Source organism: Opisthorchis viverrini, assembly GCF_000715545.1.
Source record: "Opisthorchis viverrini unplaced genomic scaffold opera_v5_72, whole genome shotgun sequence".
NCBI lineage: Eukaryota > Metazoa > Platyhelminthes > Trematoda > Opisthorchiida > Opisthorchiidae > Opisthorchis > Opisthorchis viverrini.
The window spans coordinates 869009-887225 of record NW_008751728.1 but is presented as its reverse complement, the minus strand read 5'-3'; the positions used below and the strand labels follow the sequence as shown (position 1 = coordinate 887225).

The window sequence follows — 18217 nt, the reverse complement described above, 5'->3', positions numbered from 1 at the left end:
TGCGAAGTTAATGGGTCAAAAATGAAGCACACGTTCTATTTAGTTGACCCTCCGTGAAAATCTGTTCATTCTTCGCTCCCCCGCTCTTCGTTTATGATTCAACGGCCGATTCGCATATACTTTCTGCCATGTTTACCAGACCGTATGAGTCAGCCTCGGTGATACTGCGGATTGAGGTGCACCAATAACCTTTATTGAAGCGGTTGACTATTGAACAGTGGATCAGCCGATTTATCCTCTTTAGTTCGATCGTAACTGCTAGAACATTTGGTTTGGTCCCCGTAATCTAATGCTGGGCACTGATGGTGCGTGAGTCGGCTGAATTCGTTAGAGGAGAGGACGTACGTGGAAACGACAGCCAGTGCTGCGTTAGTACGAATGTAGCAGTTAGTGATCACGTCTCCATCCCTCGGATACTACTCCTCATTTATCCTGTTTAGTTCACGATAAGAGTTGGTGTTAACCCAAAGACGTTAACGATGACCGTAAACATGTTTACTGATGTATCCGAAACTTAATGGTAATCGGCAATGTCGGTTGACCAAGCACGACCAATAAAACGAATTCGACCCACTCATAAAGATCCCTGAGTCAGTTCAATTTTTACTCGGTTCTTCGTCATGGATGCCTGGCAACCTTGCATTCATCGGTCTTCGTCATTAGTTTATTGACTCTGTTTAACCTCAGGCAATTTAACCATACACATTCGTTTCACTCATTGTTGAGTACTGGCTGCCTGGCATGGGTGTTAATTCGAGTCTTGTGGTAGCTAAATGCACTGTATTCATGGTTTGGATCAACGCGACTTGGAATAGTATACGGAAAGTTTTCATAGAGTGCTCTTCACTGGAATGGACCGCCTAGGCTAAGACCCTCTACGATTGCAAGCGCATATGAGGTGAAGTGGAAGTTTTTGAATTTTTTAACACTGTGAGTACTAATTGTCCGTGTGTTGTCTGATATCTGATGGGACATGCATTCTAAGATTCGCTGACTTATCGAAGCTGAAGTGACTAGTTTTGAGCTAATCCAGTTCGTGTTTATGTATGAAGTCTAGCAGCACAGATGTACCGGCGTACGTACAAGTTAATCAACACTGAAAATGTCCGAAAAATTTCCGAAACAAACTTTTACGCTACACAGCTCCAAATTAGCCATATTCTGTCCTGTACTAACTGAAGTAAATTTGAGGTGGTGAAATTGGCTAAACAGTGGCACACACTTGGGGACAATTTGGTTTCTCTCATGGTTGTTCCTTAATAAGGGGTTTTGCTACATTTATATATTTTCTATCTTATATGTCCAGTAATTTTATGATTGACCACTGTGTATTCCGATCATTTGTTGTCCAAGCGAACTTTCAACCATTACGCATAACTTAACTTGATTGAGTCGGGCTCATTCCACCGTCTACCGTACCTGTTCATGTATTTTCGCCACCTAATATGGTATCACTATGTGTGGGCGTTCACTGATGTGCATGAACTACCTCAGCAGCCGAAGTATCACTATTCTTTTTATTATTCTTTCCTGTTTGTAGATTGGGTGCAGGTGGTTTAACTTACTCCGAAATGGATCAGGCCATTAATCTTCACACCGGCGGGCTGGATGTGACAACCCATGTTACTCCTTCACTTCCCACCCTTGAACTCCCTGATAAAAGTCTTATGATGTCCACTACACGGCCAAGCATCCATCTGTCTGGCTATTGTCTGACATCCAAGCTTCCTAATTTTTTCGAACTGTACTCCAATCTACTTCAAACTCCAGACTGGCTCGACAAACAGCGTTTGATGACTTTGATTCTCATGTCAGCTTCGGGAGACTGGTCAGCTAACGTTGTCGCTGATTCTGGTTTGTTTTCTGTTTGATGATGACTGTTGCACAGTTTTGCGTTGCTTTTTGGCTGAGACGGTTTGTGATAGTACTCACGTCTTGGATTTGTCCTTACTTTATGTAGTCAATCTTACTACTCACAAGTCAAGCTTACAGTATGATACCTATGCTCACCAGCAGTCGAGTGGAATACTACTCCGAAAAGAGAAGTCATCCGGCCTCTGAATATGACGTCCCCTGTATATATCCACTGAACCGTCAGCACTTCGTCAATGAACCTTCAGCCTGCGGGTATCTTCAAGTGTTTTGTTAGTATGCGATATAATGTTATCCCATCAGACTGAATGCTCTAGGATCTAGAACACCGGTTTAGGTGCTCGAGAACCTCACAGTTAAGATATACCAGTACGTTGACAAGATGGCATGCCTAATGACTACCCAGTCGTCGACATCTTAGTACCTACGACATGTTGGTTTTTGAGCTTAGCAGCCAGACCCGGACGAGGTCCATAGGGGCTTATTGTACTAGGAAGTAGATTAGCCCTATTGTATCAGATAGGTTTTGTAAACAGTCGGTGGATTTGTAGCTGTTTCAAACGCGGTTGATATCGAGGCATCGTTTTGTCTTATTTGTTTTATCTTTTCTGTGTGAATACATTTCGTTATTTAAAAATGTCCCGATAAATGCCTAATATTTAAGTCTCAAAGTGCCCGATGGGATCTTATCGTATGTGTATAATGCCTGGTTGACGGGTTTCGAAATGGTATCCAGACACCATATCAAGTTAACTCCCTTAATATTCTATGGTGTTCTGGGATGGAGGAACAGTACTGGTTGTTCTTCAACAATAATAATCGTTCAGCTGTAACACCCTTTCGGTGCCCAGCTGCCATGCCACCCGAAGGAAACACGAGGGCTGGGATACCACCAGGTTGCCCAAGACAAGAGCAGCCGAGATGCTGAGGTTGGGTTCAAACCATGAACCTTCCGGTCAGTAAATTCGCGCTCGAACTACAGCCATGTTGCCCCTGATTTTTCTTACTGAAGCCTCGGTCGGTAATCCTGAGCCAGTCGCGGAGGAGATCGTCATTAACATTTTTCCGGAGGGCTAGATAACTCAACTATTTCGGAAACCAGTAAGAGTCTCGCGTCTCTCGTTCTGGAAGGTATGTTTCAACGGGATGCATAACAATGAAAAAAATATTCGACTTGGTAATAAGCGAGTCTCTGTAAAAGTGCAACTACATCGAGACATTTGGTCCCCCTATGCAGCACTGATTGCACTGGCAATAGTGGTACTGCAAACGAGGTTGCACTTGGACGCTCGCCGTAGCATGCGAATATTTCCTGTCATATTAAATACATTTATCTCCGACCGGCCACATCTACCTGGGACTAGCACAGTTTTTATCATTGCATTAGTCATACACTCCTTAGGAAGCGCAATTGGGAAGCGACGGAACTGACCAATAGTGGCCGGTAAGCAGCGGCATTGTAGTAGCGGGATGCTACCTGATTTTTATTCGGTGAGACCCTTCGGTGATTTCTTAGGTGTTAGTTGGCGATTGTTTGACGTACCGCATCAGTCGGATTGAAGCATTCTTGGTGGGTAGTGACCACTGTTTGGGTAATTATTTTCTCCCATTGCTTGTTGTTTAGCAGCGTTTGGAATGTTGAAAGTAGCGTTCTTTGTCTCATGTAACCATCACAGAACTTGGAACGCCTTTATTGTTCACCCATTCACTCCTTTCATTTAAAATTTCCATACTGATTAGAACCTTTAACCCTTCATCTCACTCTAACGTCCATACTAGACTTTCTCAAAAAAAGTCGCGATAGTTCCCTCAGACTGATCGTTTGGGTCATTGGGGATGGGTATGTTAATTATCCTGTGGTACGAAACTACCTTCGATGTAGTTGATATTTTGGCAGCCTTTATTAAGGATATCCTGTCCTTTAATGTCGTTACAAATGGAGTACTTGTAGCAATCACTAACCCCACTCAGGTGGAGGCCTCTACAGTTTACACAGTCAATAAGAACTGGGAACTGTCAACGCTTACATCTTGTTTCAGTGTGAAGTGCACCCCCTATTTCGATTGACATGATGTTTCACGCACACATACCTGCGTTTCCGTCCCCAGCTCATCATTTTGCCATGCGGCGCGCTGCAGCCAATCTATCAGCGTCTGCTCGAATAACGGAACTTTGGGATGGGCTCGAGCAGGCTTCTTTGGTCAAACGAATCGCAAGCAAATTGGGCAAAGATAGTGCGGACTCAGATAATGTGCTGTCTGATCTTACACAGCGCATGCTATCCATTTGGAAGCACATCATACAACCGGACCGTTTAAAGTGAGCCGTTTTAATATAGCTTAGTTAAGATTCTTCGTTGTTTACACTTAGTTCCTTCCACTATTATTCTCGCATATCAGTGTTCCTTGATAGGTCGTTCGCTTCCTTATTTGCAGGTTCAGTTTGCATGGTGAATCAGATGGTCTCTCATCGAGTCTTCCCCACCTGGAGCAGTTGGTCTCGGCGCTCTCAAAAATACCCCACGATAACTGCATACCCACCGGGGCAGCTGACACCTTGAATTCTCTCCCCAAGCTACCTCTGAATTCTTACTTTGCCATGCCCTTCACAGTCCACTATGCAGCACAAGCGTTTCGCGCTCCGTCGTACGATTCTCCGGAGTATGCGTCGTAAGTCCCTCTGTATCCCCGTGTATTTGGTCTCTTGAGTGATATCCAGTTTCAAGTAATACTCTGATAAACCAGTATGGAAGGTTATTTTCTTGCAACCGTCCACACTTGCATTAGTCGTCCCGGACCGTGCAGATTGTACCCATCAAGTAGGCGAGCTCTGTTCTGAGGGGAGCAAGGTCAGTTTTGGTCAATAAACACCAATGGGCTCCGAATCATAGTGATCACGCACGTTATACCATCGGGCTAAGCACACAAGATAGGTAAGTAAGCTCACCCTGTACCACCTACGGATGGTCCGATGAACAGCGACTACAATACTATGGGTACCTTTTCACAAAGACCATGAGGTTTTCCGATCTGATACATATATTAGATTCACTTCAACTAAGGCACACGCTTGTGCACACGTTTTTCCTATGATCATCCCCATCAAACTAAAACGGAAGTTGCAGACTGTTCAACTCTTTGTCGGATAACCGCCATCTGATTATCCGAAATAGTGGTTTATTAACTGTTTCGTGTTTTGTGCTCGCCATATTTAGCGAAATTTTTATGGACCAAGCGTTAGGCTATACGCCGAGTAATGGAATTCTGGGGATTGAATCGTTCGCTCCATGCGCTTCTGAACTTCTGCGATCCACTTCACTTTTGCGAACTTCACGGATAAAGATACCAGAAGAAGCATCCAGTATACATAGGCCGGCCCGGACCAACACAACATTATATTTTACTGTCTTGTATATTTTGGCTTACTTCAGTCGCTTTAAAACACATCGCTGGGAAGCAGCCATGACAAACAGCCATGCTTATTGATTGCTCATGAAGTTTTGAGTTGATCTGAGGATGTGATGTGTTCGCCAGACCAAAATATCCACACTGGTCGTTTCACTTATCTTCTTGTAGGTTCTCTTTCTTCCGGGGGTCACCCAACCCGAAGAACTGCTGTTCTTCGTAGTTGGCGGACCGCCATTATACGGCAGCTGAGGGAAGCAGCTCTATTGGGACTACACCATGTGCCCTATGTTTAAATTGGTGACGCTTCTTGTGAGATTTGTGCTGTCTTAATGTGGTATCTTTTTTCTTGCTTGAGAGGCGTACTAGCGAGGCGAGATCCGAAACATTACAATGCAGTGTCGAGATGTTGGGGCTGAGGTTCATGAAGGCTGTTGTAAGTAGGTTGTTCTAAATAAACATGTAATTTACAAGAGTAGAGTGATTTGTTTTGGAGTTCTGAGAAGGGATTTAGAGGTCTAACGATCTTACATAACCCATTACGTAACCCATTATGTAACACAGTTTTTGAATAAAGATCTTGATGTGCGGTTACGAACTTTGTACCGGGCTACAAACGAAGTATTCAGACAATCGAAGACGTCGCAAACACGGGGTGTGGCTGCATTATCCCGCACCACCCACGACACTTCAGAATTCAGGATGTTTCGCGGATTTATTCAGTGGCCAATCTGTTTACGTTTTCTGGTGAATTCCGGGGCGTTTGTGAGGACCTAAAACCGGTCGGCCAATAAACAGGTGTGGATAATTTATAGCACCAGACCTGGAAAATGTATGCAAACGAGGGATTAGTGGCTGGACAGCAGGCTTATTCGGCATGGTTAAAACCGACACGTTGGTAGAGGCTTAAGTGGTGAATACTGTGAAGACGAGGTATGGCGACTTTGTAGACAATAGTCGGGTGGAATAGCCGATTGGCATGACGGAACTCCAGTTGAAACACAATCAGACGCAGCTACTACTACTACTACTACTAATAATAATAACAATCGTCCACCTGTAACACCTTTTCGGTTCGTAGCGGCCATGCCACCCGAAGGAAGCACGACGGCTGGGATATTGCTAGGTCTCCCAAACCTAGACAGGAGAAGTGGAGATGCATAGGTCGGGTTCGAACCACGGACCATTCGGTCAGTAAAGTCGCTCAGCTAAGTCAGAGCTGATATAAGAAGAGCATGGTCATGATGTACTCTACGAACCACAAGCATCTGATGAGAGGGGGAGGGGTCCACCTGTACACCTTTTCGGTTCGTAGCGGCCATGCCACCCGAAGGAAGCACGACGGCTGGGATATTGCTAGGTCTCCCAAACCTAGACAGGAGAAGTGGAGATGCATAGGTCGGGTTCGAACCACGGACCATTCGGTCAGTAAAGTCGCTCAGCTAAGTCAGAGCTGATATAAGAAGAGCATGGTCATGATGTACTCTACGAACCACAAGCATCTGATGAGAGGGGGAGGGCCGAATTACGCCATTCGGTGAGGAGTTAGGGTTGACGAGATCCTTTTTAGACGTGGTCACAGTATATTTCAGGAATCACGGACGTCTGGGCTACAGGATTTATACCACTTTATCCTCCATGGTTACCTACCGTGGTGCTTATGTTCGAAATCACCTGTCCTCTTACTTTGTAAATAGGTATGAGGACCCAGTGTATACTCGTAAAAATCCCAAAACAATATTTGTATTCTTTTATTCCTTCCTTTTTTCAACAATGTCATCTCATATTTAGTAAGAGCGATCTGAAGTCCCATATTCACCATGGTTGTTGGTGACCAAATGCTATTTACCTCCAGTATTTGGCTTATAATGCTGTATACTCATCGCACCTGTGTTCCCTTTCTGTAGATTCCGAGTGCTTTCGCACCTTTTGACGTCCAAATATCTCCACAGGGAAATACGGTATGTTATTTGATTGACGTATTGCTACTCATGATGGGTGCGGCCTACATGTTCCGCATCAGCATGCCAAGTAGCCATGCTGCTGTGCAGAGACAAAGTGGTTGACGTTTGATCTTACCTGTTCTCATACCATGCTTGTCTGCGACCATCTAATCATCTTGGGTCTCCTTGCAAGGCCTTGTCTTTTCTGTCATATGTCGTTCCAGCTGGAGTGTTATATTTCAGTTAGGATTACTTGTATAAGATCCGCTTATTCCACTTTACTTGTAAGTAACTTTCTCTTGCGACAGGATGAGCTGGCCTTAGAAATGCCCTGCTCACTAGCGACGATCTTCTGTCTTCTGCACAGGTGGTGACTCAGCGCTAGTTCCCGTGGTGGAATCCGTGCACTATTTATGATTCTGAATTCCGCCTTGTCTCTTGAGAATGGTTCTACGAAATCTCTCGTAGACCAACCAGGATAATGTGTCGAGATGTCGTTAGCTCGGGTGAGTTTATTGGCTGTTGTTCAGGTGGCTGTTGGTCTGTTCCCCAAGCTTGCCAATAGACTTGCAAAGGTTTCGTCACCATACGAGGAGATACCATCAGTGCGTAGTTGGGTGGGTATCTTCTGTTTCCCTGCGTGCGTTTACGTAACATTTAAAGGTTATCTGTTATCTCCTAACGTGATTGGCTAGTGGAGTGGCAGCGATTTTCGTGAATTTATTGATCCGTTTGTGATCTTTGTCGCGCTGTGGTTTGCGTTGCTTTAAGTCGATTGGCCGTCCCGAATCCTATTTTTAGTAGTTCCTCCTCATTTTGATTGACCTCCTCCACGATTTGCATTGCGTTGTGATCTGATTTTTCTTTCTCGGGAGTGTTGCCTAGGTACTCAGGCAATAAGACAAAGTACCAAATTAACCGGCGGACTCACAACGCTAGTCGATATAATGGTGGGAATAGGATGGTGCAGCCAACCGAACTCTGTCGAAAAGGCAACTCACAGAAGCTGAATAAAACGTTCTCATCAAAAACGTCAACTTCAACTTCAAAGAGGCGACAAACCTAGAATATCTAGTCAGCCTGCAAGCAGCGGCGAAATCTATCGGGCTCGACGAAAACGCTCAACAACAACTTCGGCAATCCACCATTCCGGTCATCACTCGCAGCAAGCCATACAGCGTGTTTTCTGACAATGTAGAGGAAGCAATGTATGATCTGAAGAAGGATGAAAACATAGTGATTCCACCAACAGACAAGAGACGCCTAACGGTGATGTTAAAAAAAACCGGACTACATGATCAAAGCGAAAGCGGTACTCACCGACTTAACCACGTATCGCCGCTTGCAACGTGACCAAAGCAGGCAACTAGGAAACAAAGCCAATAGGAACTTAAAGAAGCTCTAAGATCTCTACAAGATTACAAAAGAAATATTGGAGAATGAAAGCCCGGGATTCGGCCACTCCCCGCTTCCACGGACCCCCAAAGGTACACAAAGAAACAATGCCCCTCCAACCGATAGTACCACTCCCGGGAATGGCGAGCTACAATCTTTCGAAAGAACCATGGAAGAAGTTGTAACATCTCTTCGGTGGATCTTTACACTCAACCAACAATGCGGGACAACTTTTGGAGAGACCGAAGAACGTCAACATCGATCTGGATGAAATAATGGTTTCTCTTGATGTGAGCTCATTGTTCACGTCTGTAGATGTCCATTCTACCAAGACGACTGTGGCCGAATTGTTGGGTAACGGCGATATGCCAACTGGATCGCTGGAGAAGAAGGACTTCTCCCAATTACTCGACTTATGTTTGGTCGCTTATTTCGATTTCAGTGGAGAATGTTCCGAAAAACTACGAGGGACACCCATGGGGTCGTCAGTTTCAGGACTTACTGCAGAAATTCTGATACAAAAGCTGGAACAAATTGTATTGCCCGATATAAATCCCAGAGTACGAATCCGTTACGTGGACGACACTTTTGTGATAATCAAAAAGAACGAACTGCAACGATTATGCCTACTGCCAACAACGTTTTTGACCACATCAAATCCACACCCGTAGAAGAGAACAACGGAAAACTGGCACTTCTGGACATCCTGATCACTAGATTATCAAGCGGACATCTAAAAAGTGAGGTCTACAGAAAAGCAACGCACGGACGAAACTCTGAGCTACCGCAGTAACCATCTAAATTGTCACAAACAAAGCTGCATTCGGACACTTTTCAAACGGATGGGAACACATCGCAGCACAACAGAATCCAAGAATAACGATGAAAGTCGTTTGTACAAATGGTCTCAGAGAAATGGGTACCCGAGGAATTTCATCTGGAGACCACCCAGAAAGCGAAACCTGACTACGATGACCTCACAAAGTGGAAACAAACGAGTCGCACTCCCGTACATCAGGAACACCGCCAAAATTACCGCAGGGCACAACACGACGGTGGCTTACAAACCTGTGAACGTTCTGCGGAGGACACTATCGAACCCGAAAGGACAATAAGATTCCATGATGAAGAAGAATGTCATACACAGGATCCCATGCAGAGCGAATTCATGGAAACATGGTATTCCACCGAAGAAGCTATGAACGGGCATATCTAAATTGACCCTATTTATCAATCGCTAAGAGCAAGAGAACACAAGAACCACGTAGCTCGGAATTGCACAGGCAACCAGACGAGGAACTCGCAAAAGAAGCAGGAGATCCTATCTAAACAGACGACTTGGATCGGAGAAAGTGCCCAGGCAGTAAGCCAAAGTACCAAATTAACTGGCGGACGCAAGAACGCCGGTCAATACAATGGGAAGAATAGGGCGGTATAACCAGCCAAACACTCCTGAAAAGGAAAAAATCAGACCACAACGCAATGAAGATCGTTGAGGCAAATGAAAGCGGGGAAGAAAACTACTAAAAATGGAAGGCTTCGGAATGATCAATCGACTGATGGTGTCTCCTCGTATGGTGACAAAACGTTTGCAAGTCAATTGACAAGCTCGGTGAACAGACCAACAGGCACCTGATCAATAACCAACCAACCAGGAAAGTTTATGTCTCTTCCCAAATCTTGTCACAAGAGAGATTGCTGTCACTCTATCAACCCACCTACTGGATTTCGGGACAGCGTTGCTTTCTTCTTCATTTACAATCTATGCGGCTATTATCCATATTCCTATTTTTTGGATATTTACTACGTATGTTTCAGAACAAATTACAGTTTCATGTCACCGTGCTCGGGTTGGCCGCGTTTCTGTGCGCTTACCCGTGCAATCCGGTCTCTGTCAGCAATATTAACCCACGGCCGGCTCAGCACGAATCATGTGATACACTCCACAGGCACAGGTACCCAGCCAAGCCAATCGGCATCGGACATCGACCAGTCTAGGAGAAGGCATGGCCACACGAAGATATACAATACTATAGAGTACTATTTATTCTGGTTACTTATGAGTAGTTAAGACGCACGTTAACCGCAGTCCATGCCCATGTCCGAGAAACCACATACTACTCGCATGTCTCACCAGTCCAGTAAGCCATTACAGTCATACTATTATCACTAGGTAGCTCGAGGCAACCAAGTGGTTATGGCGCGAACAAACTGATCGGGAGAAGGACATCTCGACTGCCATTGCTAGGCTTAAGCACCCTCCTAGTACCTTGGCTCCGGTGCTTCCTTTTGGATGGCATGGCATATAGGCACCGAAGGATCGCCTTTTATATTTGCATTTTATTGGAGATAACTGGAATACGAGAACTTATGGATATATTCTCTGTGAGTCGTTGTCGATTGGATCAAATAAGTATGTTGCTTGTGGACTGCTGAATGTCATGAATCCCACCCTCCGCAGTTTTCAGTCTGGGTGGTTTGTCGCTTTTATGGTGGTATCTGGTCTGTTGTGAGCCACACAATCGGACTTATCAATGTCACTGGCAGGTATTATCTGTTGGTCAAATCACTTGTGGTGAAGTAAGCCTGTCGGAAAGCAAGTTCATTTGGTAAGCCTTCGTCTGGCGAGCAAAATGCCGGTCATCCCTGCCGTTTTTTTCATTCATGTGCCTGGGTATCTCGCTTCAAAATTATAGATACATGCTTTCCTGTTATTACCTCAGTACGGTAGTCTAGTTAATTGGTTTTGTTTCGTATCAAATGAACGTTATGGTGTGGGAATTAAGCCATCACAGAGTCCTGGTAATTCTGGTTTATTGGTTAACTGTTTCTCGCAAGGAGTTACGGGATTTGTTACCTGTTTGATTATCCCATCTGAAGAAGCACTTTCCAGTTTCTTCGTCTAAAGCCATAGTTGGTTGGTTTGCTGGTTATTCTCATCAGAGAACTTTTGATTTTCCCAGAAAACACGCCTATCCACGACGATACCTCCACTGCAGGAACATCCCTCGTGTGGTCATCCCTGTATGATGGACGATGGCATTTCACATGCAATTTGTATTCCCCTCACCAACTACACTCTTCCTCCGAAATTGCAAGGTTTGGATTACACCACTTGAAGTGTAAAGCTATTTTCGATCATTCTTATAACCAGTGGCTGTGTCAACCATGTCGAACGAACAAACACTTAAAATTTAGACCCGCGTAACTTTCATCCGTGCTAAGGTGGACTTTGCCCTGAAGCTGTGCTGGACATGTGTTACTCGGCTACTATTTTCTCTTCCAACGTTAACCGACCCAACTGGTCCCCGCTGCTGCTCACTCCTAAGGAACTACTGATCCGGATTTGATAGGAATAATCGTAGATTGATCTTTCAGTGGCTGGTTCAATTCTTTAGGATCACATCAGTCAGGGAACTCTTATTTTTGCTCATTATTCTGTTTGAAATTTTTTTATTTGCGCCTTACCTTACGTTGTCAACTGTATGTGATTAACGAAACTGGGCAACTCTTTAATTTTAAACGTTGACTTTTTCGTGTGATTGTACTCTGTCTATTCTCCGATTTTTGGAGCTAAATTGATGTGCAGCAGCACCAATAATTTCTCTATCGAGATTGCCTGTTAATCTTATCCTGTTTACAGGGAGAAAGGTGGCGCATATGGCGGGCGAGCCAGTGCAAAGCCAGAAGCTTTGCTATTTTTCTCCTACCGGTAAGTGTTCTGACTACAGCCCTTCCTTAGTGGATATTGGTTTACACAGCTTTGCTCCTGTTAGTGATAGCGCCAAACTTGAAAGTTGACCGGTTTCCAGTGGTGGTTTTGTCGTCATCGTAGCGTCGTCACTTATAATACCATCCCTGTTCACACCTTTACATTAGCAGGCTATGGTTGACCTTGTGTGTGTATGTGTGAGGAACTAGTCATTCGCAGGCTATTTTGGGATGACGGATGCTAACACGCCGTCGTTTATGCGCACACTTTGAGGTCAGTTTCATTGATTGAGGCGCTAATAAGAGGGCCAAACTTCGCCGCATCTGAGTTCGTATCGAAAATTTTCTTAGATTAAGATTATGCCAGGCGTTTCGATACTTAGTGCACCAATATTTTTACCCTCACTTTCGTCCTGTTAATAGAGCGTGACATATTTCGTTATAATATGCTCCTCCAAGTACGAGTGTATATACCTGTATATCTTCTTTATTACCTTATTTATTTATCCGTTAGGGCTACTCTTCTTTTTCTGTCTGTTGGCTATTGCACGCTGAGGTTCACCTCAATTTTGTCGAGCCTGAATAGTTTTTGAGCACTTAGACAATAGTTTCAGGATCGGTGATATGTAGGATGCTTGGTCCTTATCAGTAAGTGGTTTCTTGCTAACGCTGCATATTGTGCTCTGTTCTCTATTCCGCTCCGCTAGGGATCCACATGCTCGTCGTACCCTCGATATATTCCGGTCGGCACTTGACTGGGCTCGTTCAACTGAGTTCAACACACAGGACATTGATGAAGCGAAGCTTGCCGTATTTCAAGAGGTTTGTTTCAAGCATTATGGGGACGCATACGCATTTTTTATTTGTCAGGGAATAGAGTTCTATTTACTGTGTTAGTAGACGTAGGTCTGGCTGATTGACTATCCTCTTGCAAACAACAGCACACGCACACTTAGGGCATGCTGCACACTGTACCTGATGGCTTCTAACATCTCTCCGGGTCATATTAAACCATCGCAAGATGATTTATTCGGCATCTCGTGGAATAAAACTTGGATAAACGTTTCTCTACAGCGATCGTATTGCCTCCTCCCGAAGTTATTAAGATGACCGAAGACTTCTCGCGTGCGGCCAGTACTGTGCTTCTTGTACAGACTAGGGCCCCCTGCTCAGCTTGTGAGACATTCAATAGATGCCTTCCATAGGTATGAACACGTGAGTAACCTTCAGGTTTGTTGGTTTATATTCCCCAGATTAGCCGAAATCAGAAGCTTAACTTCACTGTCATTTTGTGTGTGCGTGTGTGTTCGTATGGTCAGAGCACGGATGAAAACAATTTGAACGACCGAGAAATGTATCTGAAGTTGGAAGTCATGGTGAACAGGACGAACACAAAAGACGTGTGACTGGGTTTATTCGGCCAAATAGTCTCCGTTATGCTAAATCCCCCATAAAGGATGTGCAATTCGGTCAGTCACTGGCTTGCAATGACAAGCCGGGGTGAATGCATTGTTTGGCTTTGTTGCCCATTCAGCAATGAAACACACATAGGTTTCTATCAATTTCACTTATCCGTTCTGGGTCGCATCATTTTGTATTTTGCTGACTGAATGTTGCATACGCTTGTATGCCGTCTGAAAATAAATTGAAGCAGAACCATCTCTACATGCTATCGTTGATGGATTCCTCAGTTACATTCCAGCTTGGAACAACGCGCCGCACAGGCTGTGCTGGACTCTGTCGCAAAAAACCAGAATCACAGTTTCGGTTCAAGTGTCTCTGATTTACCACATGATTTACAAGGAACAAGTCTTGAGGTCTATGCGTAATTTTATTTGCTACCCTTTGAGAATCGCGTCCTGGTGAATCCACGATAAATCTACGGATTCTTTCAAAGTTTTCCAAATCAGCGGATGTCCTGTGTACGTTGTTCCAGGTGAACCGTGTGTTGACAACAATGTGATCGGGAACTTCTAACGGCGCATTTAACATGCAATGTTTGCATGTGTCCCAGGAAAAGTAGCGGCGCTAGAGCCAAACTTCGTTTCCTTTTGGGAGATAGGGCTTTTGTTGTATCACCCTGTCCATGGTTCTTTAGGTTGATTATTGGTGAAAAAACGCAATCTAAAAACTCGTTTGATCCATTCCTTGGGGAGTTCTTAATTTGGTTTTAGGACAGCCTCATTTGACTTTGTGAGGCCTTAATCTGTTATGTTCTGCTGGCTTTTTCAATCCCCGATGCATCCATACTGGTGGTCTCGATGAGTTCCTCAGATAGAGGAGTACGGTTTGAGCTACTGCCGCATGGCTACATTTTTCAAATCCGCCATCTAGTTGCATGTTATGGCATTACTTCTTATAGTCCGTTTTGTTTTTGCTCCAACATTTATAAAAATGTACCAGTTTCATCTGTAGTACAGATTGCTCCACATTGTCCATTGTTGAACGATTTGGTGAGTTCGACATAATCTTTCGGACACACGGCCGTCTGTCGAATGCCTGATTTGAGGAGTAACACATGCACTACCTCATGTTATCGTCGGGTTTATCCGCTCAGAAGTGCAAAGTAACAAAATCCGCGTCAGATAACGCCGTTGTATGCCATGTTGAAGTGACACAACGTTAATAGACCGCTAAACCTACCATGTAAGATGCTTAGGTCTATATCGTCGTCAAACCGACAAGCATATAAGGCTTCTGCTGAAATAAACCGCCACAGGAGAAGTAGGAAGCTTGGATCAGTCATCCTTAGAAAAACTCGTTTAGCGAACTTTTTTCATCCGTAAGTATTCCGTCGTTACAAAGGATGTCGCATATTGTCTTTCGTAAGCCCCATCCCATTGAAAAGTGTTTATAGTTGATTCTAATAGACCGCTAATTTGCTGTGCACCTCTTGTTACTCATGTGTTGTTTGTCTTCTTGTTACATGTATCATAAGATTACACTGGAAATTTCTAGTAATAAAATGAACTATACCCGATGGAGCGATCTGTATAGTTTGATATGTATATCACGGCGACCGCAAATATACAATCTTTGTCTCCTCTCATATGACAAGTTCAGGTTAAGAAGGTGATTTTGAATGAGTGTATCATCCACATCTTCTTGTCTACCACCATGTTTGTTCCAGCTCGACCAACCCGTCTCAGCTGGATCGCGTGGGCTAAGACACTTCCTTCATGGAATCGATGATGACTTACGTCAAACACACCGGAAACAGCTGTTTGCCGTAGATAGCACAATGCTTCGTCAGGCAGCTGAGCGCCTATCTTCAAACGCGCACCTTGCGGGTCGTGCAATTCTCGGCCCAGAGGAGAGCACAGATTGGTCGTCGATCGATGAAGATTCCAATCTCAAGTGGGAACGCATTGTCATGCGAGACTGAACCGTCGGTCGTGCTCCACCACTATCATAGCCCTCTCCCTACATGGAGTTCATTCGTAGATATCTTACCTGAGCACGATTTTGTACATGTACATCCTGAAAAAAATGGCATGGCTACTGATCATCCCTCACACCTGTTATCGTGGCTTTGGGGCAGTTGCTTTGACTGTTTGTTGCTTCGGTCGCTCTGGATTTTCGCCATTTCTCAAATCCATCGTTAAACTTGCAGGTAATTCACTCGCGTATGATATTGTGAAGAGACCTTTGGCCAGCTTGCGAAAAGTTTGCGTTTTAGAGGAAGTATCACTTCTTTTAAGGATTAGAATTGGCAACAAAATGCTCTAGTTTGTGTTCCGTCGTTTCATTCAATTTCGCGGTGCTTTAACATGCATATTGATGAGATTTGTTGAGAGCCATTCAACTAAAAACTTGGCGACCATCGGTGGCTAGTCAACTCAAGTTATTGAAAAACGTTATAGCTTCTCTAATGATGCTTCAGCAAAATTGGAGTGGTAAGGTATTCATTTATTCATATTATCTGATATGCCCTGGATGGATGAGGCAATAATAGTAAGAAGAGAAGTAAGTAAAGGCAGGTGACGCGTTTCAAGCATTGTCCACGGAAAATCTGTCAAGCCTAATGAAAAGGCTGCCCATCCATCCTTCTGCTGTTTACTTCTTGACTGGCTGATTATTTCTGAAGGACGCCTTCAAACCGTCTTATACTTCGGTCGTAAGACAGACGCACTGATCAACGAGAAATCTCAACGGTGATTTCGTTATTTCGCTCAAGGCGATCTCGCTGGTTGTTTCCTAGTCTGAATTAAGATTCATTCGACCTGGTAATATGCTCACTGAATATTTGTGTCAAAAAAGAAATGTTGCCCCACAATACAGGCACGGATCTTTCAACAAACCCTTAAAACCCAAACGAAACCTGTATTTCTGCATTAATAAGCGACTTCTATATTTCATCCAAAATGATCCAATGGGCGAAAGAATGATCGAACACAGCCATTTTAGAAGTCTTTGGAAGACAGCTGGAATCAGGAACCGTTGTTGTGATCCAACCGCACACTCTCTGTCATGTCTGGATCAGCCTGCCGAATGGCTGAACAGCGGTGTATACGTGGTCAGCAGATGACATTCGCAGTAATGATGAAAACAACAACTCCGTTTTTTCTGGGTCAATAAGCAGGTTGGTTCGATCGGTTGGTGAAAGGGGTTGAATCATGGGATTCAGTGCAACTAAGTCAAACCAACCAGTCTTGTGTTCAGTATTTTGCCCTAAGCGTTTGATGGTCATCCAGACAATAGATTTTCTAGAGCAGCTGTCTCATCCAGAATCCACCTAGAGATCTGTCTCGTTTGAACGTATCGAAAAGCCATTCAGAACGCCATAACTCATGAAGATGACCAATTGTTTCCATTGAAAAAGAGTAAGAAAATAAAGACGAAGTAATCCCTTATGCTACAAGCAGGGCAATAAGACATTTGGAGAGTCCTGCACCTAAAAGTAGGCTAGTATCTAGAAGACTGGTAGAATGCACCCTTGAAATTATTTCCATTCTGGCGATTTACATTGGTCAGAAAAAAACGAACAAGGGATTCGAAGATTTGTGTTTTTCCTGGTAAATAAATGAGCGTACAGAACGCACACTTCATTACATGTCCTTATCCATTGTTCACTTTATTTATGTAGGATAGGCATAATATATGTGTTTATCCGTCCACATTTGGTCGTCCACCATGAGCCTCACCATTGGACTCGTACTAACAGTGAATGATGTAAATCTTATGACTGTGATCCCAATGGTGCTTACAGGATGCCTGGACATGACTGCGGTGGGAGAAATGGAATGCAGAGCTTGTATAGACGTATCGGAACAAGTGAACTAATTTCACCATTCGTTTTAGCTGCTGAACGCGTTCTGTTGATAACTCACAGCACCGCTTAATCCCCTGACCACACAGCATCGTGGGTCCGACCGGTTTCTACTAGGCTTATACCTGTCTTTCAACCAAAATGTGATAATACTAAGTGGGCTACTGTGTCGATCGTTAACGTCAGCTATGTCCTCACTGTTACGAAGCATGTGGAGTATCAGCTAGATTTATGAGATGATTTGTTTATGCATTGTGTGTTCCATATAAATCTGGCCGCGTGTGTCCTTCAGGATGGTTGATTAAGGTAGTTCTATAGTGGATATGAGCACCTGAGCATTAAGGAAATCAGCAATAATAACTAAAGATTTCACCTGCTTATCGTAAGCCAAATATTTCGGTATCTAAATGTCAGTTTCTGAAATCTCCAAAAACAACTTAGTCAATCGACCAAACAGCGTAATTTTGATTGACATTAATAGATGTTTTGAGCCGACAAAGAGTAATCGTTTCAGAGATTTTCGCTGAACACCAGTTGCTTAATTCACCGACTTTACAAAACCCCTCTTTGACCCTAAGCGACACCGTTTTGTATGTCCCAGAAGTAGGAATACTATAGGAAGT

At 44.0% G+C, this 18217-nt stretch overlaps 2 protein-coding genes across 2 annotated transcripts in view; one reads left to right on the top strand and one right to left on the bottom strand.

Moving 5' to 3' along the window:
* Positions 1-15885, top strand: part of T265_04390 (hypothetical protein) — a gene marked incomplete at both ends in the record, with an annotated part of 31627 nt that extends 15742 nt beyond the window's left edge. The window contains 6 exons of the mRNA XM_009169129.1: positions 1541-1854; positions 3981-4191; positions 4308-4541; positions 12258-12326; positions 13033-13147; positions 15456-15885. Coding sequence (XP_009167393.1) covers positions 1541-1854; positions 3981-4191; positions 4308-4541; positions 12258-12326; positions 13033-13147; positions 15456-15710 — 1198 coding nt within the window. The remainder of the gene's footprint in view (positions 1-1540; positions 1855-3980; positions 4192-4307; positions 4542-12257; positions 12327-13032; positions 13148-15455) is intronic.
* On the bottom strand, positions 2617-6463 carry T265_04389 (hypothetical protein; the record flags this gene model as incomplete). The annotated part of the gene is made up of 4 exons (XM_009169128.1): positions 2617-2796; positions 3963-4067; positions 4465-4604; positions 6334-6463. 4 exons carry the CDS (start codon positions 6461-6463, stop codon positions 2617-2619), a joined length of 555 nt encoding a protein of 184 aa, XP_009167392.1.
* Positions 15886-18217: the final 2332 nt, after the last annotated feature.